The following is a 23,864-nucleotide window of genomic DNA, read 5'->3' as shown; positions in this document are numbered from 1 at the left end:
ATATGTTCACACTTGGTTACTTTACAAAGCCATTCAGATAAGAACCACTACCATCTCTATCATCTCAAAGATGAGAAAAGCAAGGCTTAGAGAGGTAATGGTTTTTCAAAGCTGCACAGCTAGAATGGGCCCATCTGATGCTACTCCAATGCTTACACACCTGCAGTACTGCATCGCCCAGTCTCACCAGCATCCCTGCCACCTCCCTGTCCGGCTCTAATATTCAAATGAAGAAGAGCAAGGCAAGGTGGCAGGCGCATGCTTTTAATCTCAGCACTCGGGTGACAGAGGTAGGAAGATCTCTGAGTTCCAGGCTAGCCAAGCTTAAATAATGAGACTCCGTCTCAAAAGAAGCAAAAATAAGTAAAGACCAAAGCCTACATTTTATGAGGTTCTGCCTCTTATCGTCCCCCCAACAACCAAGGGAGGGTAGTTTTGTCCCTTATTTAATTTACCACCAATACTTGTAGGAGAAGCCTGAGTCAGAACCTCCATTTGACTGTTCTAGACCCATGGGCCCCTCAACGAACCACTTCATTATTGTTTTCTCTCAAATTAAATGCACAATAGTCCTTCTGGGATTGAAGGGGCGCAGACACGCAAAGCACATCCCCGAGGATGAGGAACTCGATTCAGGGTGGATCTGGAGTGACTCTGCATTATGCTAAACACCAGAGGACAGGTCAACCTGCCCGCCGTCTCTTTGGACAAGTCTATGTAGCTCACACTGCTTCCAAACTGGAGACCCCTCTGCCTCAGCCTCAACAGTGCTGAGATTATAGCTACGGGTCACAGTGCTGTGCTGTCATTTTTCTGGCCAGCTGTGAGGGCGCATGCCTTTAATTTCAGCACTCCAGGAGTGGAGAGCAGAAGCAAGTGGATCTTTGTGAGGTTGAGGACAGCCTGGTCTACACAGTGAGACAAAAATCACAAACGAAATGTCTAATTACTTCAAGTTTCCTAGTTTATTGTTAATATTTACAAACACCAAGGTTCTTGTGAGAAATAGATTCTCAAGTTGGAGAGATGACTCTGAAGTTAAGAGCATCATCGACTGCTCCTCCAGAGGATCCAGCTGCAATTCCCAACATCCACGTGGCAGCTCACAACTGACTGTAACTACAAGATCTAACACCTCACACGGACACGCACGCAGGCAAAACACCGATGTACATAAAATAAAAATAATTTAAAAAGAAATGGATTCTCTCTCAGAATCTTAGACAAGGAAACCAAGACAGAATTTATTAATAAATGTTTTCATCATACTATGTATACTATGCAGTTATATCAATATCATAAGACAAGTGGAAGCCATTTCCTATTTATGGCATGCAGACCAGACCCAAGTTTTCTTCTACCAAAGTAACTATAGGTTTAAAAAGTGACTGTGAAGTTGGGAATATTACTCAGCTGGTAGAGTGCTGGCCTAGCATACTCAAACGCCTGTGTTTGATCTCCTGGACTGCATAAAACTGTGTGGCGGGACATGCCTGCAATGAGAACAGGTCAGACTGAGAGCTGGCTGACGAGATGTTCCAGATCAGCTTTTGCTATATAATGTGTTCAAAAGTCAGTTTGGGCTACATAATAAAATCTCGTCTCCAAGAAAAAAGGGGGGAGGGGCGGATGGGCTGTGAGACAGGATAGTGGTAAATATCAGGAATCACAGAGCTTGAGTGACTGAGGCAGAGGGATCTTTACCAATGTGAAGCCAACCTGGACTACAGAAGCTGCCAGACAGACAGGACTATAGTGACTGCATTTAAAATCTTCATTAAAACGGAGCAGGTGGCACCTCTTCTTACTGCCCGAGCCCTTTGCAGTATAACTTAAGAAAAAAAATTCTTGTTTTCCTTTTCTTAGAAATTAAGATAAGCAAAATATTTAATGAAGCAAATACACTAAGTCCAGCCAGCTAGCTAGGAAATAGAGCGGACAACATAAAGAAAAGCCAAGCCAAGCTTCTTTGCCCTTGTAACGTCCGCACTTCGCGCTCTCAGCCTTTCTGCTCCAGCAATAAAAGCTCTTTTCTGCGACTCCTTGGAGTCTGGTGCGGCGCGACGATGGTAACGCCTCTCTCAGAGGACCGCAGGAGGCTGCCGGTGACAGGTAAACGAGTGGCGGACTCATCTGACAAAACCCACAAGGGTGGCACGGAAAACCCGGGAAAGCCAACCGCCACCCAGGAGCGTTTGCCACACGCCCAAGAGGACCATCGACGAGGGTCACCACCAGCAGCAGCACTCTCGGGAGACTACAATGGGGACAGAGGATGCTGCTCCGGTTAGTTCCTAGAAAACCGCCACGAGCCTGGGGGACCCCGACAGGTGAGGACCCCAGCCCGCGGACACGCTCCGTGCCGTCTGCACATCAAGCCCGGATCGCCCAGCGAGGACCTGCAGCCCCAGCCAGCAGCCCTCTACCCTCGCTCACCAGAATGCTCCTCACGCCTTCCAGCCGGGTAGCCACTTCCGGCTCGCGACCATAGAGAAGCGGAAGAAGAGAGCCACAGGCCGGAAGTGAGACACGAAGGCCAGATGCAGCTTGGGAAGCAAGGAAGGGGCGAGTCTAGTTCTATTAAGTTGGGAAACTGGGGCGATAATGTCCAAGTCTGTGCTTCGTGCCCCTTCACCGGAGTGTGAATTAGTGGGCCCTCCGCCGACTCACTCGAGTGAGTTTGTGGTATCTCAAGAAAGCACAAGTGTCGCTGTGCTATCATTTGAACAGGAGTGGATTTTGTCTTCTGACTTTGTTCAGGGCCTCACTACATAGCACACTTGCGGGTCTTGAACGCTATATAGATCAGGCTGGTCACTACGATCCGCCTGCATTGGACTCGCTGGACTTAGGCAGGTGTCACCATGCCTGACTCTTCTTTAAATTTTTGTTTTGTTTTTTTTAGATTTATTTATTTATTATATGTAAGTACATTGTAGCTGTCTTCAGACACTCCAGAAGAGGGAGTCAGATCTCTTTACGGATGGTTGTGAGCCACCATGTGGTTGCTGGGATTTGAACTCTGGACCTTCAGAAGAGCAGTCGGGTGCTCTTACCCACTGAGCCATCTCACCAGCCCTTGTTTTTGTTTTTTGAGACAGGGTTTCTCCGTATAGCCCTGGCTGTCCTGGAACTCACTTTGTAGACCAGGCTGGCCTCCAACTCAGAAATCTGCCTGCCTCTGCCTCCCAAGTGATGGGATTAAAGGCGTGTGCCACCACCGCCCCCCCCCCCCACTCTAACTTCTTGATACTATCGGAGTCACTACACCCAGAAAGGAACTGAGGCAGGGGCATAATCCTATATTACACCTGCTTCCTGCTTCACTGTTTTGTTTTGTTTTGATTTTTTATTTTCCCCCAAGACTCTAGTGCAGTACCTGTAAGCTTCAGATGTTTCCTATGCCTGGCATTTCTGGAGTAAATTCTGGTTGTCTGCAAACATGAACATTGAATACCTTGTGGCGCCGAAACAGCTCCTTTTCTTGCTCTGGGACGAAGATGAAGACGGTCTCCCTAAGAGATCAAAGCCAGTGTAACCCTCAGCCAACTGGAAGCTGCCCTGCCTTAGACAACTACTGAGATTCCTTGTAGATGAAGACAACACCACAACGTACAGTAAATATTTAATTTGGTTCCATCAACATTCTCCTGGATGGTAGCACAACCATGCTAAGCAGGGGTTCATGAGGTACCGGGGTCATTGAAGAGACCCCAGAATCACAACCTACTCCACAGACCTAGTGTTTCTGCAAAATGAGGGTTTGGGGGACAATGTCAAGAAGGGAAAGAAAGAATTTGATGGAACTATAGGTCTCAGCCTGTGTTTTTGCCTGTAGGAAGGAAGAAGTACAGAAGAGCTGAAGCACAAATTCAAGTTTTAACCACATTATGTAGGAAAACATGGATACGCCTCTCCATCTGTCTAGGAACAGGGTGCTCCCTTAAGATCCTCTGTCACCTCTGTCCTGTCTTCCCAATTCTGTATTTTAAATTCTGAATCCTATGTGCCCACTTGTGAAGGGTTCCTGCTTCAAGGCTGTCTCATGTACCCAGATCCTTCCCACTCCCACCCTTTTCCTAGCCCTTTAAGTAGACTTCTGGACCACCTACTGACACTGATAACTTCTGGATTTCCTCCTGACTGTCACGACTTCAGACTTTATGGCAGTTCCAGGATTTTTATTTATTTTTTTTTAAAGACTCAGGCTTGCTTTTTTAACAAGTAGACACCAGAGAGTTCCCGGGCCATACCTGGACTGATACCCTTTCACACCATACCTCCTAACAGCCAGTCATGCCTGCTTTTATGCAACTAAGCCATGGCCACAGTTGGGAGCTGGGGACTTATGTCCTGGAGATGACGGATCTTAAGAGGAAAGTGTGTGAAAGCTTAAAAGGTTGCTATTCTGCAGCTTGGGAAGTTAAGAACTTCTTCATCCAGCATGGGAGAGAGGTTAGCTGGGTACGGACGGACTAAGTTCTCAGAAAACGTCATCTTTGTCGAAGCTGAACACCACCCATCAGAAGTCTTCCAGAGTTCAGAGAAAACTGTGCCAGGTGGCCTAGAAGCGCCTCCTTTCCAGGCTAGTCCACAGGAGAAAGGGAAGGAGGTGGAGGCAGTGCCAGCTTCACTGGAGAGGAGAAATCTTCAGAGGAATCATGATTCGTGACTCCATGTGTCGAACCAAGGGGACTACAGGGAGGAAAGCAGAGGTTACAGGGTGCCCGGGGCAAGGGAGGTACCCTTGGTCACTGACCCAAAACTCACAAAAGCCTGTGACAGGGAGGGCTCCCTACTATCATCTGAGAGAGGCCCATGGTTCCCAAGTTATGAGACAGGATTAGGTGGTAATAAGCCAAGTATTTTGGAAATTTTTATTCACCTTCTATGTATGTGAAAGTGAGATAGCTCAGTGGTAGTACACTTCCCTAGCATATATGAACCCTCGCATCCTATCGTCAATGCTTCCAAAACAAGCAAGACATACAAAGCCTAATGCTATGAAAACAAGGACACAGAGGTCGGCTGAAGCAACAAGATCGATCCTACGGGCAGGGCTGCGGTTCTGTGGTTAGGTGTATGCTGATTAGTGTGAGTGAGATCTCGGACTCGATCCCCAACACCAAAACAGCAAGCAAGAGAGAACTATAGCGGTATATACCGGCAAGGAAGAGCTGTAAGGCCTGAGGTTTGACTTGGTGCAACTGCCCCCGTACAGCTTAGGAGGCCATGCCAGTGGGGGGACGGATGTCAGTGGAGAGCCCCCAGGAGGAGAGATTTTTTTAAAAAGGATTTTCTATTTTTCATGTGTATATATCTACATGTGGGTATATACACATGAGTACAGTGCCCATGGAGGTCAGGAGATAAAAACGTCAGATCCACCAGAGCTGGATTTACAGGCAGCTGTGAGCCTCCCACAGTGAGTACGGAGAACTGAACTTGGGTCCTCTCTAAGAACAGTATAATGCTTAACCACTGAGCCATCCAGCCTAGAGTTTAGTTCTTGCTTCCTGTGTTTAATCTCTCAGACTCTGATGTGGATATAAACCCCTACAAATCTAGTTCACAGACGGTCAGGAAACACTAAGTTGGCATTTTTCTGAAGTAACCAGTGGATGCCGGTGCTGTCCGCTGGGACCACACTTGGAATAGCAAGGCTCATGCCACTCCTTCAACACACATGCTCTTGCCCACCCAGTAGACGAGTGGAAGACTAAAGGCATCAAGGGCGGGACAGACTCATGCTTCTCACATGCTCCCGCCTGTCCAGCATGTAGTGAAGGCTCGGTCAGTACCTACTGACCCTGTGTGCATCTTTGGGCTTCTAGCAGTGGCAACAGTTTCAGGAAAAATACACTCAAAAAATTGGCTGCATGTTTTGATGTTATCAGGGCAAAGCACTTTCCATAACCTAACTCCCTGTCCTCTGAGAGGTACAGAACTGACCCAGGGTTATATGTCACCTCTGTATTAGAATCCTAAGGCCTCAGGACTCATCGGAGCGTGTGGAATGTCACACTCATGTCAGAGTAAGTTCCCACCTGTACCCAGTGGCACATGCCTGTAACCCAGCAACTTGAGAGACTGAGGGAAAATGTCTACTCAGAATGAGCGTGGGCAACACAGCAAGACACTGGCTCAAAAGGTGAGGGGGTAGGGATGGGGCACATGACAGAAGACAAATAAAACCATGAGTTCCTACACTGGAGGTGACCACGTGATGTTATCTGTCCTTGCAGAGAAACTTGCAGAGCCCTGCATCCCCAGGTCTCCTAGCAGACCACTTGCAACGGTGCCACTAACCCCCAGAGGGAACACTCACCTGTGTAGTAGACATTTTCATCCCAGCCCCTCTTTCTCCAGGCCGCATTTCGAGTCTCCTCCCGAGATTGCAAATCTTTGTAGGCTGTGAGAAGGGCACAGGCTCATTCTTCAGAGAACCTAATCCCGTCCTCAGCACAAGAATCCTGCATTGCCCCAAATCCCTACTCTCTTCCTCCCCAGATCCCTGTGCCTTAGCCTGTCAACAAACACTGCTGTGTCAATCATCCAGTCACACATATTAAAAAGATCAATTCCAGATGATTACAAACAATGCTTATAAAAAAAAAAAAAAAAAAAAAAAAAAAAAAAAAAAACAAGTGGGAAAAGAGATGACAAAAGATCTTGGGTAACAAGAAAACAATGACTCTAAGGAATTAGATCTAAGTACCAGAGCTAGCAGGTGAAAGCAAGCCAAGTGTAGACTGTTGGGAAAAAGCATTGGGGGGTGGCAGGGAGGACTGGCATGTAACAAAGGCCCTGTGGTAGGGCTTAAGGGTTTGGAAGCATATACATATGTTGGCAACTCCCTTCCAGTCTCAAATTCTCCCATGGACTCCTATATTCACTACCCATGTGATAGTTCTAGTTGGATGCATATGTATCTTATAATTATCTTACTAAATTTACATATTCATTTATAGTTAGGGGGGAGTGTGTGGAGGTCGGAAGATAAGTGGCAGGAGTCAGATTCCAGTGGATCCTGGAAACCAACTCAGGTTGTCAGGCTTGGTGGCAAGTGCCCTCACCTACTGAGCCATCTGGCTAGCCCAGCATCCGCATCCTAAATATATAATACTCCCCGAATTACACTCCATCCCATGACCTTGCTCCTCTCCTAGACCTCCTTGCCACAGACAAGGGCACACGGCTGCTTAGGGATGAGCCTGAGTGCTCCCTTAGCCTCCCCTTCCTCCTCCAGCAATCTGTTCTCATGTCCCACTGATCACAGAGCAATGGGTCTGTCTGAGCACGCTGGTACCACTACCGGAAGTCAGCCCATGTCACCTGCCTGGTTTCCTACCACCACCAGGCACTCTTGACAAAGAACATGGTAGCTACAGAACTCATACATACTCCTCCCACCACAGCCTGATCTGTAGCTGTCCTCCAGCCTGTCTTCACTCTTCCCAGTTGCTCCCCACCCATCTCTCCTCCCATCCACTCATCGACAGCCTCCCCACTCCACTGCCCCTCCTTCCACTGGAAACCTCCCCTCACACTCCTGCCTCCCACAGTTCCTAGCTGGTGTTCTCACCCTACAGCTCAGGATTTGTATGTTATCCTTCAGAATGATCTTGCCTACTCAAGCCAAAAAAGTGCTTGTTGTCTCCCCCTGCCTAGTCTTCCCCAGTATGTCTCACTGTGAAATGGGTCCTTTGTGCTAGTTTATGTCTGAGAATGCAGTCTCCCTCTGCTAGGACGTAAGAACTATCGGAACACAAATGCATCCACATGTTTTATGAAGGGACAAACAGAGGCTTGAGTGCCTCCAACCTACCCCATAAGTGGTGTACCACGTAGAGCTCTCCTATTTGTGAAAAGAAGCCTCCCACCGCCTCCTGGTTCTCCTGACGGTACTTGATGGCCCGAGCCCTGGAGATGGCAGAGAACAAGGGAAAGAAGCTCAGCCAATCGTCCCCCAAGGTGGCCCGGATGATTCCTTGGCCACATTTTTTTGGAAGGGGTCCAAAGTGGGGCCAAGGGAATGAACTCTGGGAGTGCAGCTGCTGGCTGGTTGGCAGCACTTTCCTCTAGAGAACTTGTCCTGCTCAGGTGGAAACTTCTCTGAGCGCTTCAAGGACCAGAGCATGCTGGGCTCCTGGGTCACAGCCCAGAACAAGCCCACTAGGAACCTAATGGGTTCCCTAATGTCCCAGGACAGCAGGGACTGCCACATTCCCAAGGCCAGTGCCAACTTACCAGTTGTTTCCCCATTCAATCATGGTTCCTGGCTGAAAGAGACCCAGAGAGAGAAGCCAGTGAGCCCCACCAGGACTCCCAACATCATAGGGGCAGAGATGGGAAACTAGCCTTTCCCTGACCCCTGACCTGGAGGGCCTCTCGTTCCTGGGCCCTGACTCACATTTGATGTCAGCTATACACACCAATGCACACATCTCAGCTCTGAGCTCATAAAGCTGAAGAAGCATCAGGCCACCCTACCCTGAGCTCTTGCAAAGCAAGCAACACAATAGCAGAGAAGATAGAGGGCAGGGGGAGGGGGCAGCTTTGTTGGAAGTGAGGTACCTTGAGTTTATATGTCCTCAGCTCATAGATATTGGGGCCAGCTCGGGGCTGTGGCTCATTCCAGAAGCTGAACTCCAGAAGCAACTGGTTTCTCCTGGACAGCAGCATCTTGCTCCGTTCCTTCCGGAACTCCAGGTACTCCTGAAGGAAGAGCATTACAGGCACCATAGCCAGGGGACTGTGCTACCCTGTCAGTGTGCCCTATGGGTGGCAGGGGGAATTTGTCCCACACTCCCCTCCACACAGGGCTGGGCTGGAAGCAACATGCACACAGGATGCTGGGATACCTTGTTGTTTTTTAGCTTGTTCATGCAGTCCATGAGGGCCGGGTAGCCACCTGAGAACCGCCATAGGTGTACTGTTGGGGATAGGAATACAGGTGAAGGAGCTACAGGGATCCTGCCTGCCTGACACCAGGGCTGGACTGTATGTGGCAGCAGAGCGGAGGTCTCCTAGCTCCATCTGTCTTGGTGAGGCGTAGCACTGGGTGGAGGTGGTGGGGAGGTGACCTCAGTGGCAAGCCCAGGAGAGCACTAGCTCTGCTCAGCTTGATGGCCTTTGACCCCTTCAAGGACTCAATGCTCTCGTCCACAAAATCCTACTCACATTCCTTAAACAGCAGCAACAAGAGGATCAGATGAGGTGAGGGGTGGCTACTGATAAAACACACGCTTGGCATGCAGAAGGACCTGGCTGTCATCTACAGCATCACAAAGAAAACTAAGCAAAAGATGATCAGAGTGTCTTCCATCCTAGGAACAGCAGTGCACACACGGACAGTAGACCATGAGGGGCTGGACGGACCGGAGGAGTAAGTCTGATGAACAGACACAGGACACTCTAAGAGGCTGGTGCTGTAGCTCAGGCTAGACCACTCACCTAACAGCAGGAGACCCTAATATCCATTATCTCTGCAAAAAAAACCAAACAACAATAACAAAACAGGAACCTTCCAAGGCAATGAACGTAAGAAAAATAAGCAAATAAAAACAGTTGTGGGGGCTGGTGAGATGGCTCAGCAGGTAAGAGCACCCGACTGCTCTTCCAAAGATCCAGAGTTCAAATCCCAGCAACCACATGGTGGCTCACAACCATCCGTAACGAGATCTAGCGCCCTCTTCTGGAGTGTCTGAAGACAGCTACAGTGTACTTAAATAGAATAAATAAATAAATCTTAAAAAAAAAAAAAAAAAAAAAAAACAGTTGTAACTACATATGGAAACAGGGAGCTTGTGGTCCCAGCCACTTAGGAAGCTGACGCAGGATGATATATTGAGCCAATGTCTGGGTAACAGAGGGAAACCCCACCTTAAAAAGAAAGGAAGCAGGCTGGGGATGTACCTCAGCTGGTAGCCTGAACAAAGCCCTGGGTTCAAATCCCCAAACACTGCATAAAACTGGACTGGCTGGCGACACACAGGAGACAAGAGGATCAGAAGGTTCAAAGCCAGCCCAAGCTATATAAGACTCTGTCAAAAAAAAAAAAAAAAAAAAAAGGAACGAAAGGAGGAATTAAGGGAGGGACAGACAGAAGGAAGAAGGCACCAAGGGAATGGGGAAAAAAATCAAACTAAGGATTAAACTGAGATACCAGGAATGTATCAGCGTGTGGTTAGGGGTAGGAGGATACATACAGAGATGCCAATGTACACAAGACCTCCTGGTGACTCAAGAGACTGACTACAGAAGCCCAGGAGAGGTCCAGGGAGAAGCCAGCCTCTTTCTCTCCAAGAGCCCTTTGTCCTATTAGATTTCCCCATGTTCTCTGCCAGCTTAAAGAGTAGCCCCTCAGTACCCTGCCAGAGCCTCACTGTGTGACCTAGTCTGAAAACATGGTCTCTGTACATAACTGAGCTAAGCCTATATAACACTGGATAGAACTTCAATCCAGTATCTGGTGCCCATATAAGAAGAGAAAGATCACACACAAAGGGGACACCATGTAACCCAGGAAACACAGAACACGCTCAGACTGTTGTGTCCACATGCCAAAGAATGTCAAGGGTTTCTAGCAACCAGTAGTTGCAAGAGGCAGAGGGATCTTCCTTCCCTGCAGCCGCGGAGGAAGCCTGGACAGAGCCAAGCTTGATTTCTGCCTTCTGGCTCCCAATGATGAAGAATGCACTCATGTTCTTTGAGTCTGTGGTATTATGTCAGCCAAGAAGTTCTACTGCCAGTGCTAAGCTGAAGGCAAATGGCTTGTCCTTGTTTATCATGCCAATGCCTATGACCAAGACAGAGTAGAGGGTTACCAAGAGCTGCTCTTCTTTTTGTTTTTGTTTTTGTTTTGAGACAGGGTTTCTCTGTGTAGCCCTGGCTGTCCTGGAACTCACTCTGTAGACCAGGCTGGCCTCAAACTCAGAAATCTGCCTGCCTCTGCCTCCCAAGTGCTGGGATTAAAGGCGTGCGCCACCACTGCCCGGCTGCTCTTCTCTTTAACACATTTCCTAACTTTATTGTTTGAGTCAGGATTTCTCTGTGAAGCTCTCACTGGCCTAAACTTGATATGAACACCAGGCTGGCCCTGAACTTCTGCCTCTGTTTCCTGTATTGGGATTACAGATGTGCACCACCACGCTAGGCTCATAGATTTTTCTCTCTCTTTTTACAAACACATACCTATCAGGATTGAGACGGGTACCAAGTGTCTGTTGTCGAGCGAAGCTGAGAAGGCTGTATCGGCTGTACCATCCCACATCATACTCTACCACGCTGGCAATGTTTACAGCTCTCTGCCAACAGCAGCTGTGAGCCAGGCACACCTATCAGTTAGCACTCAATGTGTGTCAGAGATGACCAAGGAATTGAAACTTTTGGGAGTTTTTTGGTTTGGTTTTATTTTGTTTTTTTTGTTTTTTTTTTTTTTTTTTTTTCGAGACAGTGTTTCTCTGTATTGCCCTGGCTGTCCTGGAACTCACTTTGTAGACCAGGCTGGCCTCGAACTCGGAACTCAAGAGATCCACCTGCCTCTGCCTCCCGAGTGCTGGGATTAAAGGCGTGCGCCACCACGCCCGGCTTTATTTTGTTTTTTTGAGACACAACCTCATTCTATAGGCCTGGAGCTCACTCTGGAGACCAGGCTGTCCTTGAACTCACAGCAGTCCTTCTGCTTCAGTCTCCTGAATTCTAGCATTACAGGATGAGCCAGCATGAACTTAGAAAAAAAAATTTTTTTTCAAGTTAGGCAACGGTGGCCCATGCCTTTAATCCCAGCATTCAGGAGGCAGAGGCAGGCAGATCTCAGTTCAAGGCCAGCCTGGACTATAGAGTTCTAGGATAGCTGGGGCTATACAGAGAAACCCTGTGTCAAAAAAATTTTTTTGTCTTTGTTTTTCAAGATTAAACTTATGTATATGAGTGTTTGCCTACGTGCATACATGCATGTAAGCACACCATATGTGTGCCTGGTGCCTATGGCAACCATCAGAAGAGGATGTGAACTTCCTGGAACTAGATTATGGATGCTTGTGAGCTACCAAATTGGTGCCAAAAATTGAATTCAGGTCCTCTATAAGTGCAATATTGCCTGTAACTGCTGACCTAGCATAAATGTTTTGATAAGATTTTTCTGAGGACTATTTACTTTTTTGTTCTATATCTAGAAATGTTTACATGTTCCTCTATGAACCATGTGCCTGCAGTGCCAGTAGAGGCCAGCAGAGGGTGTGGGATTTCCTGAAGTTAAAGAATTTGCCAGCCATCATGTGGATGCTGGGGACGGAACCTGAGACCTCTGGAAGAACAGCCAGTGTTCTTAACCACTGGGCCATCTCTCCAGTCCCTACAGCATGAATCTTTAAAAAAGAGGAAATATTTTTATTAGGTATTCAATATTACAAAGAGATATAGGCCCTGACCCTCAGAACTCACTACCTATACGAGAAGACAGACAAGTATATCGGCAGCTATAGGGTGCATGACCAAGGAATGAAGAGTCAAGTAGTAGAGATCAGAGAGCCAGGGACAGACCCTGACCCAGCAAAAGTGCAAAGAATCCAGTCTTTCAGAAGGATTCTTGTCTTACACCAAAATACAAAACAATAAGACAGGTGAGAGCTGGTAAAATGGCTTGGCAGGGAAGGACTCTTGCTACACAAGCTCAACAAACTGAGCTTGCTCCCCGGAACCCAAATGACAAAGCCAGGTGCAGAAGTGCACATCTGTGATCTAGACTGGAGTGCACGCTGTGCAGCAGCAGAAACAAAGGAGACCCTGCCTCAACAAGGTGAAGGCGAGAACCATGGTCCACTGACCTCCATGGATATAGCATGGTGCGTGTGTGTGCATTCACACACACACACACAGGCACACGTGCACAGTAGACAGACAGATTGGAAAATAACCTTAAAAGGCAAGTGAATAAGCCAAGCATGGTCACACATGTCTAATCCACTCTTTCTCAACTTGTGGATCATAACCTCTACAGAGGGCAGAGATCTGATATCTACACTACAATTTATAACAATATCAAAAGTACGGTTATCTAGTAGCAATGAAAATCACTTTATGGTTGGGGGAGGGGGGTCACCACAACAGGAGAAACTGTATTAATGAGTAGCAGCATTAGGAAGGTAGAACCATTGCTTTAATCCCAGCACCCAGGAGGCAAAGGCAAGCAGACCTCTGAGTTCAAGGCCAGCCTGGTCTACAAAGTGAGTTCTAGGCCAGCCAAGGTGACACAGAGAAAGCCTGACCCCGAAAAACAAGCAAAAAGACAATCAACCAAAGCATTTCAGCACTCAGGAGGCTGAGGCAGGAACAGTACCCAGTTCGAGGTCAGCCTGGACTACACGGTAAGACCTGTCTCAAACAAGGGAGGAAAAACCGAACGGTTCTAGGTGGGGAACTGAGGAGTCAGATGCAGGGCAGGCAGCACAGTGAGCGGAGGACGTGGAGAAGTCCGGCTGTGGACCCAGCAAGGATGGACTCTCAGACCTCCCGGGCTGCCTGAGAACACTGAGTAGCCAACAGGTGTTTGAGTAGGGCAATGGGGTATGAAAGAAACACACTTCCCCAGACCCTCAGAGATGCTGCAGAGAGAGAGGAGGGCAGACAGATACGAGAGCTTTTAGAGACAAAGGCTGGGTGGCAGCAGTGGCACTGGAGATAAGGGAACCTCACCTGCCTGGTCCTGCTCCCCGTACCACGTGTTCCAGTTGCCCACAAGCGAGCAGGGATAGTCCTCATCCAGGTGCAGCTTGGGCAGTACAGCCTCCCTGTGGGAGGGGCATAAGAAGGGGCAGGGCTCGCACTGGCCACCAAGGGACCACACGGCCCCAGGGCTGAGCCTGTCTCCTCCCTAAGAAGCAGAGGTGGGAAGATACCCTTAGGGCTTCTAGATCTAGAATCTACATCCCTTGACTGTGTCTGGAGAACAGGCAGAGGATGTTCGAAGGCTTTCTTGGGAAAGAGGGCCCCTACCCCCCTACATCCCAGCAGTGACTGGGATCAATTCAAGACACTCACGTCAGACTGTTGTAGGCATCCAGACATTCGGGCTTCACGTTGTGAACTGCAACACAGGACAGAGAGCAGGAGGTGAGGTGCGTGCAATAATTACGTGTGCGTGTGCGTGTGCGTGTGCGTGTGCGTGTGTGTGTGAAGGGTGTCAGAGTGAGCAGGCCCCAAACAGGGCTAAGGCTCTCAGGACAGCATGGACCATCCTCATCCTCTCATCTCTTTGCCCCAGCCCCACCCACAAAAAGCCTAAGGGTGGAGCTCTCCAGTTTAGCAGCTACTCACACTGGATCTTGTAGAGATTACTAGTCTCCTTCTTGGACAGCAGAGTGGAGTGGGCGTCCTTCCGAGGATCCACCTTGTGGACAAAGAGGGAACGGAACCAGCTTCCTTCACTGTCCTTGGAATAGAAGCTGCAGAACAGAGGAGTTGAGAGGGCCAAGTGGAGGCCCGGGAGCCCCAATAACCCCCATGTGGAGGCCCGGGAGCCCCAATAACCCCCATGCTCCCCTAGCCTCATGACCTACATTTCACAGCAGGAGCTTCCTAAGCAACACACCATTAGTGTGCGCTCCACTACCGCCCCCTTCAGGATCAGCAGCAGCTTACTGTTTAAGCAACTTCCAAGGGTCATAAGGACAAATCGGAGAACAGCACTTGAAAACCAGCCCCTCAAGTGGGGCACCGAAGGGTGTGGCCTTTGCTCTGAATGGACACGGCTGCTGTCCCAGGAGGAGGTAGTAACATGCAGAAAAGCGGCTCCACTCGGCCACCCAGACCTTTGCTCCAGAGCTAGGCTCGCAGTAACTCATTAACGTCAGTAGTGGCCAAGATAAATATCCAGAGGCTGCTCCTGAAGAGTGAGCCTAGGACTTCAATGCTGGAGAGGGGAGGGGAAGAGAGGGGAGCTTCCTGGAGCTTTAATTCCTTCAGTCTCTTCCTACCATTCAAACCCTGCCTGCAGGGCTGTTTCCCATGTGTTGAATAAGCAAAACATAGCAGCCCGCCCAGCTAGGTCTTTTCTTTTTTTATTAATTCTTATTTTTCTTTCGGTATATGGATATTTTACCTGCATATATGTCTGTGCACCACTTCCAGGCCTGGCTCCCAGGAGGCCAGAAGATGATAACAGATGCCCTGGAACTATTGTTACAGACAGATGTGAGCTATCAGGTGGGTGCCAGGAATTAAACCCTGGTTCTCCAGAAAAATAGCCAGTGCTCTTAACTGCTAAGCCAGGTAAGAACACTACCCCAGGAAGATCTTTTTTATAGGTAAAAACTTAAAAAGAGACTTGTTCAGACCCAAGGGAAGTCTCAGTTTCAAGTCAACACCTTTAAATACATTTCCAAAAAAGATGCATTTACCTACTGTGTTTACCTGAATGTATATATGTACACCACATGGGTGCCAGATGAGAACACTGAGCCCCTGAAACTGGAGTTATACATGTCCTCTGCAAAAGCAGCAAGCACCCTTAACCACTGGGCCATCTCTCCAGCCCTCCGGTGCACATTTTTAGGAGTTCAAGTTTCACTTTTCCGGTGATATTCTCCTGCCCTTCTCCCTCCGCTCCCTTGTTTCATTCTGTGGGAACATGCAAAGCCCTAGACCTAAACCAGAGATATAGTTCCATGGAAGAATATTTGCCTACCCAGCATAGCATGCTGGGTTCCATCTCCAGCACTGGGAGGAAAAAATGAAACATACCAAAATCCAAAAGAGTTCTTTCTGTTCAGCTTCTCCCTCCCCACCCCACGCCGGATTCTTCACTAGGGTGATGTGGTGGTTTAAATAGGAATGGCCCCCTAGACTCGTGTGTTTGAATATTCGACCCTAGGAAGTGTTGCTATCAGGTGTGACCTTATGGGAGGAAGTGTCGCCCTGCACGGTCTCCTGCTGCTGCCTATGGATGTAAAGTTATCAGCTCTTTCTCCATGGATACTGCCCTACTTCCCACCAAGAGGATAATGCACTAAACCTCCTGAACTGTACACGAGTCCCAAGGAAATGTTTGCCTTTATAGGAGTTGCCATGAGCAGAACATGATGGCGCACACCTTTAATTCCAGCACTTGGGAGGCGGAGACAGGCAGATCTCTGTGAGTCTGAGGCCAGCCTGGTCTACAGAGCAAGTTCTAAGACAGCCAGGTCTACTCACAGAGAAATCCTGTCTTGAAAAACCAAAAAAGAAAAAAAAAAAAGTTGCCATGGTCATGGTGCCTCTTCACTGCAATGAAACCCTCACTAAGACAGGTGAGGACCTGGTGTGTTCTGTTGTCTCCAGTAACTGGAACAAGACTTACATACAGCATATGTTCAATCTGTGTTTAGGAAATGAACGGGAAAGAGGCACAGATGTAAGACGGATGGATGGAAGGATGGATGAATTGATGGTTGATAGATAGATACTAAAGCCTGAAAGTTAAAGAAAAGGGAAACCTTGACCCAGAATGTGAACTCAGACTCGGGGGCCTTTCCATCCCAGCCACCACAGCAGAAGAACAAAATGACTTGTCAGGGTTGCAGGGACAAACCCAGCTAATGCTTCAGCTTTCACTCCTCTGTAAAACAGGGGTGGAGGATGGGACTATTAGAGGAAAGGCCTAGCGTGGCAGACAGCAGCTAACATCACTACTTCTCACTTCCTAATGGCTCTCCTCCTTCCTATTCCCCATTTCCCCCTCTCCTTAATCTGCTCCTTAACTTTTGTAAAGTATTTTGTTTCCTAGAGTGCTAGGACAGAAGCCAGAGCCTGGCATGTGCCAGACAGGCACTCTACCTCTGACCTACACTCTGTTCTTTAAAGCATTATCTGTGCTGTGTGTGTGTGTGTGTGTGTGTGTGTGTGTGTGTGTGTGTGTGTGTGTGTATGAGCCCATGCAGGTATGTGCACGTGTCTGTGAGAGTGTGTGTGTACGTGTACATGTGTGTATGAGCATCCATTATGTGTTAGAGTGTGTGTATGGTGTGTGCATGCATGTTTGTGTGTCTGCATAAGTGCTAGAAATTGATATTAGCTACCTATTGCTCTCCTCAAGTTTCTGCAACATCATCTCTTGCTAACCCCGAGCTCAATGGGTGGCAAGACAGCTAGCTGGTCAGCAGGCTTGAGGAGCCTTCTGTCCCTTCTGCCAGTGCTTAGTCAGAGGGACACACACCTGGCTTTTCACATGGATGCTGGAGCTCTGAAGCCAAGTTCTCAGCTACATGGCATGAATGTTACAGGCTGAGCCATCGTCCCAACCAGAAAGCATTTTTATAACAGGCCTCTGCTTCAGGGTTCTCAATCCGTGGGTCAGGACCCCTTTGGGAATTGTATGTCAGATATTTATGTTACAATTCCTAACAGTAACAAAATCCCAGTTATGAAGTAGTAATGAAACAATTTTATGGTCGGGGTCACCACAGCATGAGGAACTGTACCAAAGGGATACAGTTTTAGGAAGGTTGGAAACCACTGCTAACTCTATGCCCACAAAGCAAAGTCTGAATATCTCTACTTCTCTACTTGAGATTCTAGCTCCCTTTTAAGTTTGCGGATTTTGGAGCAAGTATCCCTCCTACAGTGCTTCCTGGACTAACACTATCAGCACAGCCTAAGAATTTATTCAAAGCTCTCAGGCTCCATCCCAGACTATGGCGCAAAACCTCTGGGGACGGGTGGACCCAGCAATTTAACTTTTTATTGGGGGTGGAGCTCATTATTCAGCCTAGGCTAGCCTGGAACTCCCTAACACAGGCTGGCTTCACACTGGTGATCCTGCCTGGAAGTTCTAGAATCATGGACATACACCATGCATGGCTACAGTCTGCATTTTAGACTCTCTCTGTGTGTGTGTGTGTGTGTGAGAGAGAGAGAGAGAGAGAGAGAGAGAGAAGGGGAGGGGAGGGGAGAGCGGAAGGAAGGGGGGAGGGGAGGGGAGAGGGGAGAGGAGAGGAGAGGAGGGGAGAGGAGGGGAGAGGAGGGGAGAGGAGGGGAGAGGAAGGGAGAGGAGGGGAGAGGAGGGGGGGAGAGAGAGAGAGAGAGAGAGAGAGAGAGAGAGAGAGAGAGAGAGAGAGAGAGAGATACATTTGCATCTGTGCTCATAAGAAAAAGGTAGCTGGTTCTCCCTCTATTCCTTTGGGACAGAGTCTCTCCTTGACCTAGGGGCTTGTCCTCCTACCCAAGTCAGCATGACAGCCAGCAAGCCCCAGTGATCTTCCTGTCTCTGCCCACTACAGTACTGGGGCTACAGGCACATGAGAGACAACACCCATTGTCACATGCTCGCTGGAATCCAAACCCAGGTCTCATGGTTACACTGTTAACTATGATACCAACTTTCCAATCCTAATCAGTTTTTAAAGCCTATTCAGGCCAGGTTTGGTGAAGCACGCCTATAATAGTTCAAGGTCATCCTCAGACACATAGTGAGTTTGAACTATATGAGACCTTGTCTCAAAAAATCCAAACAAACAAACAAAACCCCACTAACAATGCAGGCATGGTAGGGTATGTATTTAATCCCTACCTTTGTGAGTTTGAGGTTAGCCTGGTTTATATAATGAATTTCAGGACAGCAGGGGCTACATAGAGGAAACCCCATCCCCAAACAAAACAGACACACACTAATGGGGCTAGAGAGACGGCTCAGTTAAGATGGCACTTCCTGCTCTTGCCAAGGACTTGAGTTCTGTCCCAGGCTGGTGGCTCACAACCATCTCCAGCTCCAGGGGCTCTCATCCACCCCTCTGGCCTACTGTCTACACGCACATACACAAATCCACTCAGATACACACCTACACACATAATTAAAGATGGAAATAGGCTGGTCTTGGTGGCACACACCTTGAATCCCAACAGTCAGGAAGCAGAGGCTGATAGAACTTTGTGTGGTCTGTGAGAGAGTTCCAGGCTAGCTAGAGTTAGACTCTGTATCTACTAAGGGCTGGACCATCTGTAATGGGATCCGATGCCCTCTTCTGGTGTGTTTGTAAACATCTACAGTATATATATACATACTAAATCTTTAAAAACACACACACACAAACCAAGGGCTGGAGATGGCTCAGTGGCTAATAGTAATTACTGCTATTGGAGTAGACCTGAGTTTGGTTCCTAGTACCCACCAGGCATCTCACTTCTATAATTCCAGTTTCAAGAGATCTGACCTTTGCTGGCTTCTGCATAAACACTTCACATAAACTCATGCAAAACAACACATAAATAAAGCAAGTCTTTTTTTAATCTTAAAAACAAAAAACAGGGCTGGAGAGATGGCTCAGCGATTAAGAACACCAACTGCTCTTCTGAAGGTCATGAGTTCAAATCCCAGCAACCACATGGTGGTTCAACAAACATCTGTATTGAGAAATGACACCCTCTTCTGATGTCTGAAGACAGCTACAGTGTACTTACATATAATAAATAAATAAATATTTTAAACAAACAAACAAAAAAAGCCTAACCAAATAAGTAGCAGAGGCTAGGAATGATAGCAGGGAATAGAGGGCTGGGAAAGCATTTCCACCTCAACTTTCATTTTAAACAGCTCTGCCTTTTTCCACAGCTATAGAGCAAGTCACAGACTATGCAGACCATCACCCTCCCATCCCTCACGAGAACTAACACAATGCCTCTGAGACACAGCTCAGTAATCATATAACCTAGCCTGGAGCATTTCCATCTCCTTAGGCAGGTATTGTAGATGTCACACTCCTATCGACATTGGCACTCCAGTCCGATGCCTCTCCAAGTGTCATGGCTCGAGAACCTCAGAACTTTCCAGACTGGGAAGCTCAGCTCTCTGTAGGTCCTAAAACATCTCGATTTAAACTGGCTGGCTTTAGAAAGGGGCCACATTTCTGCTTGTCATGAGAGAGGTGTTCTCAGCTATAAGAACTAATGTTTGAGGCTGAAGATATACAGCTCAGTGGTAAAATACTTGCCTAGCATGCATGAGGTCCTGTGTTTGACCCCTACAAGAGGAAACATAAACACACAACAAGCAAACCCAGCAAAGCTCACTTTAGTTTTGTTAACAAGATTAGTGCAGGAGCAACAAGAATTTCTTATTTGTTTCTTTCAAAAGAGTCTTGCTGGGACTGAAGAGATAGATGGCTTAGAGGTTAAGAGCACTGACTGCCCTACCAGAGGACCTGAGTTCAATTCCCAGCAACCACATGGTGGCTCACAACCATCTGTAATAGGATCTGATGCCCTCTTCTGGTGTGTCTGAAGACAGCTACAGTGTACTCACATACATAAAAGAAATAAGCTGGGTGTTGGTAGCACATGCCTTTAGTCCCAGCACTTGGGAGGCAGAGGCAGGTGGATTTCTGAGTTCGAGGCCAGCCTAGTCTACAGAGTGAGTTCCAGGACAGCCAGGGCTACACAGAGAAACCCTGTCTCGAAAAAAAACCAAAAAAAAATAAAAAATAAATAAATAAAAGAAATAATTCCAAAAAAAAAAAAAAAAAAAAGTCATGCTATATATCCCAGGCTAGCTTCTAACTCATGATTCCCCTGCCTCTGTCTACCAGTGATAGGAACACAAGGCATTAAGCCTGGCTAATAGCATTGTTTATTGAGCAGCTACTATGTAATAAAAGCTAATCCTCACAGTACTTTTTTTTTTTTTTAAAGATTTATTTATTAATATATGTAAGTACACTGTAGCTGTCTTCAGACACTCCAGAAGAGGATCTTGTTGTGGATGGTTGTGAGCCACCATGTGGTTGCTGGGATTTGAACTCTGGACCTTCGGGAGAGCAGTCGGGTGCTCTTACCCACTGAGCCATCTCTCCAGCCCAGTACATTTTTTAAAATGGATGAATTCTTTGAGAATTTTGTACAATGTGCTTTAATCATATTCACCTCTCCTGTCACAGTACATTTTTTTAAAACAATGAGGGGGCAGCCAGATGGCTCCTGGTGTTAAGGGTCTACCATGAGGTCTCTTTACCGATGGCCCCAGGAGTGACTCCAGAAAGGCAAAGAGCAGGCTGAGGGTCAGGAAAAAGGGGTGGTCTCAAGTCTCGGGTACGACCAGAGCATTAGACCACGAAAGACAGACACTATGGGCAAGTCACTGACAAGGGCTTGATCAGTGTCCAGCCCCTTCACAGCAATCCTGGGGAAAGTGCATAGCAGGGCTCACCATGCCCATTTTACAGAAGGAAACCGAGACTCACCATCAACTAGCCAGGATTGCCAAGTCAGAAGCAGCTCGCCTCTGAGTGCCTGCCACATAAGAGCTACCACCAACTCTCCGCTCCTTTCTCTGCCTCACTGTCTTCATGTGCGAAATGGGTATCATAAAAGATGATCTTGTGGGCTGGACGCCTGGCTCAGTGGTTAAGAGGAGGACCTGAGTTTGGTTCCCAGCGCCCCCATCAGTAGAGCAGCTCCAGTTCCAGGGGATTCCACTCCATCTTCTGGCCTGAGTGGGCACCTGCACCCATGTGCACATTCTCATTCTCTCTCCCCTCTACACACACATAAGTAAAAGTAAAATCCTGCTGGGCGTGGTGGCGCACGCCTTTAATCCCAGCACTCGGGAAGCAGAGGCAGGTGGATTTCTGAGTTCGAGGCCAACCTGGTCTACAGAGTGAGTTCTAGGACAGCCAGGGCTATACAGAGAAACCCTGTCTCAAAACAACCAAACAAACAAACAATAAATGAAGAAATAAAGGAAAAACAGATGATCTTGGGCCAGTGTAAAGGCACTGGCTGCCAAGTCTAACAACCTGAGTTAGATACCTGGGAGCCACAAGGTGACTTCCACACATGTGCCATAGGACCGACCATATGACATGTACATGTACATACACACACACAAATACAAGTGTTCATTTGCATATGCACACAAAGTAGTTTTTAAATTATGTTATGTGTTGGTTTTTGCCTGCATGGGCATCACTTGCACACCTGGACCAGGCCGGAAGAAGGCCTGGAAGTAGAGTAACAGGCAGCTGTGAACCAGTGCATGCGTGAGTGCACATGCGCTGGGAATCAACCTCTGTACTCTTAAAGAGCCAGTGCTCAGAAGTGTGAGCCATGTCTCTAGTCCTCAGAATAACTTTTGTTTGTTTGACTTTCTATGTAGTCCTAACTGTCTTGGAGCTGGGTATGTAGAACTATGAGGGCTTCCAACCCAGAGATCCTCCTGCCTCTGCCTTTTAAGTACTGGAATTAAAGGTGCATGCTGCCACACCTGGCCCAAAATAATTTTTTTTTCCTTTTGGTTTTTGAGACAGGGTCTCTCTGTGTAGCCCTGGCTGTCCTGGAACTCACTTTGTAGACCAGACTGGCCTTGAACTCCAAGATCTGATTGCCTTGAGTGCTTGAATTGAAGTCATGCACCACCTCTAGGCTTAAAATATTTTTTTAAATGTTATAAAAGATTATTTTTCTGGATATCCTTTCTCACAATGACAGAAATTGTTTGAGGCATAAGCATGGTCTCTTTAATCCAATGAGGGCTGGAGATGTCATTGTTTACTTGGTGGAGAGAGCACTACATTAGCCTAGCATACCTAAACTCCTGAGTTCTCTTCCTAGCAATAGAAAACAAGGCTATCAGACACATCCTATTTTCTCCTCCTACCCAAGGTCATCCCTCCAGAAAAGGCTGAGTTTACAAGGTACACTCTAGGCTTTTTTCCCATTGTCGGCTTCTCTCTCATTACCCAGCACGGAAGTGAAGGGCACGCGTCCCAACTCTTCTATCCGTGCTTTCCTAATGTGCACAGCGATCTAACGGAACTCCATGGCCACATTCTTGGGCTGGGGCAGGAGTAACGCAGGTCCCTTTCCACAGGTGTGAGGGCAGGTGTTCCACTTCTTTAGCTAATGCTTTTTGCACAAACCCTGTCCTAAAACTTGTGAGGGTGTGGGGCTGGGGAAACAGGAGAGCAGGGTCAGAAGTGCTCCGGGTGATAGGTGCAGAGATGGGGGTAGCACCGGGCGTGGCATCGAGGAGGGAGGAGCAGCCCAGAGCCAGTCAGGGGAAGGAAGCCAAGCTCTCCAAAGCCAGAATTGAGCCTCTCTCCTAGGAGGCCACCAGCCGTGGTACAAAGTGCAGAGTGCATCGTAAGACCTGGGTCCTAACATCCAGAGCTGCCTCCACATGGCACGGACGCTGACCTTGAACAGCTCCCACCCCACTCTGTTGACCCACCTGTACAAAGCAGGGTGCGGAATCACTTTGGGAATTCCCACCGTACCCCCAGTCCTCCTCTCCTTCCAAAACTTTCTGCTGGCTCAGAAGACCCCAGCGCGTGCTAAACCACAAAGGCCAGGCAAAAGGCTGCCAATATCCTCTGCCTTCGTCCGGGATCCAGGGCTCAAAACCTGTCCCTCCCACTCACCTCATTTTTTATTCTCAGCCCAGATCCAGGTCCCAAACAGGACAAAGAACCTGCCCAGCTAGGCATGGTAGTGCACACCCTCACTATCTGGGAGGCAGAGGCAAGAAGATTCCGAGGTCGAATCACATGTAGTACGAACCTGTTTAAAAACCAAAACCATCCCCATACCTTTTCACCTTCCCCATTCTTTCTCAGCCTCAGGCCTACATCCTGGTAGCTCTCTGCCTCTAACCCCTCAATTCCAAATCCGAGAGTCTGTTTTTCATTCCAGCCCCCTCCCCTGCTCCTGTTCCGGGCACGCAGTCAGCCCCGTCGGCCTCTCACCGCACAGCACCCGCAGCCGCGAGGTCCCCAGCACGGGGTCTCGGCTTCGTGAATAGCCGCCGTGCCGCTGCAGAGATGATGCACAACCGCGGAGCCATGTTGGACCGGAGCAGGTTGGAGGAAAGCCACGCCTCAGCCCAGTGGCTGGGGGCA

The 23,864-nt window shown here is 48.1% G+C and overlaps 2 protein-coding genes and 1 non-coding gene across 7 annotated transcripts in view; all 3 read right to left on the bottom strand.

The window, feature by feature from the left end:
• Thoc5 (THO complex 5) overlaps positions 1 to 2,532 on the bottom strand; it is a 33,585-nt gene extending 31,053 nt beyond the window's left edge. Inside the window, exon 1 of one of the 2 annotated variants that reach the window (XM_006514448.2) lies at positions 2,437 to 2,532. The gene's annotated coding sequence lies outside the window, so the exon portion shown is untranslated. The remainder of the gene's footprint in view (positions 1 to 2,436) is intronic. The other variant, NM_172438.3, reaches the window with a different exon arrangement.
• Positions 2,533 to 3,613: 1,081 nt separating this feature from the next.
• Nipsnap1 (nipsnap homolog 1) lies at positions 3,614 to 23,864 on the bottom strand. 4 transcript variants are annotated; one of them, NM_008698.3, is made up of 10 exons: positions 23,712 to 23,864; positions 14,320 to 14,447; positions 14,044 to 14,089; positions 13,699 to 13,793; positions 8,865 to 8,935; positions 8,578 to 8,718; positions 8,251 to 8,282; positions 7,829 to 7,923; positions 6,329 to 6,412; positions 3,614 to 4,695 (listed from the first exon to the last, which is right to left on the bottom strand). In NM_008698.3, exons 1-10 carry the CDS (start codon positions 23,807 to 23,809, stop codon positions 4,631 to 4,633), a joined length of 855 nt encoding a protein of 284 aa, NP_032724.1. In that variant the 5' UTR covers positions 23,810 to 23,864; the 3' UTR covers positions 3,614 to 4,630. The 4 variants fall into 4 exon arrangements, 3 of the variants coding, with proteins under 3 accessions (NP_032724.1, XP_006514638.1, XP_006514640.1); XM_006514575.4 differs by lacking the exon at positions 23,712 to 23,864 and adding an exon at positions 14,562 to 20,492; XR_001779913.1 differs by lacking the exon at positions 8,865 to 8,935 and having other exon boundaries at positions 23,712 to 23,856.
• Mir6918 (microRNA 6918) lies at positions 6,413 to 6,470 on the bottom strand. Its single transcript, NR_105883.1, has one exon. It is a non-coding gene; the product is annotated as a microRNA 6918 (primary transcript).

The sequence above is a fragment of the Mus musculus genome, chromosome 11 (genome assembly GCF_000001635.26).
Source record: "Mus musculus strain C57BL/6J chromosome 11, GRCm38.p6 C57BL/6J".
NCBI lineage: Eukaryota > Metazoa > Chordata > Mammalia > Rodentia > Muridae > Mus > Mus musculus.
This window is presented reverse-complemented; position numbering and strand designations above follow the sequence as displayed.

Bases quoted from the DNA above. Each gene is read 5' to 3' on its own strand.
- Nipsnap1 (XM_006514575.4), bottom strand. From the start codon at position 14,668: ATGACCCTTGGAAGTTGCTTAAACAGTAAGCTGCTGCTGATCCTGAAG. The intron at 13,794-14,043 runs GTGAGTGTCTTG...CCCCTCCCACAG, and splicing joins GATGCCTACAACAGTCTGAC to GGAGGCTGTACTGCCCAAGC. The intron at 8,719-8,864 runs GTATCCCAGCAT...CTCTTCCTTCAG, and splicing joins ACAAGCTAAAAAACAACAAG to GAGTACCTGGAGTTCCGGAA.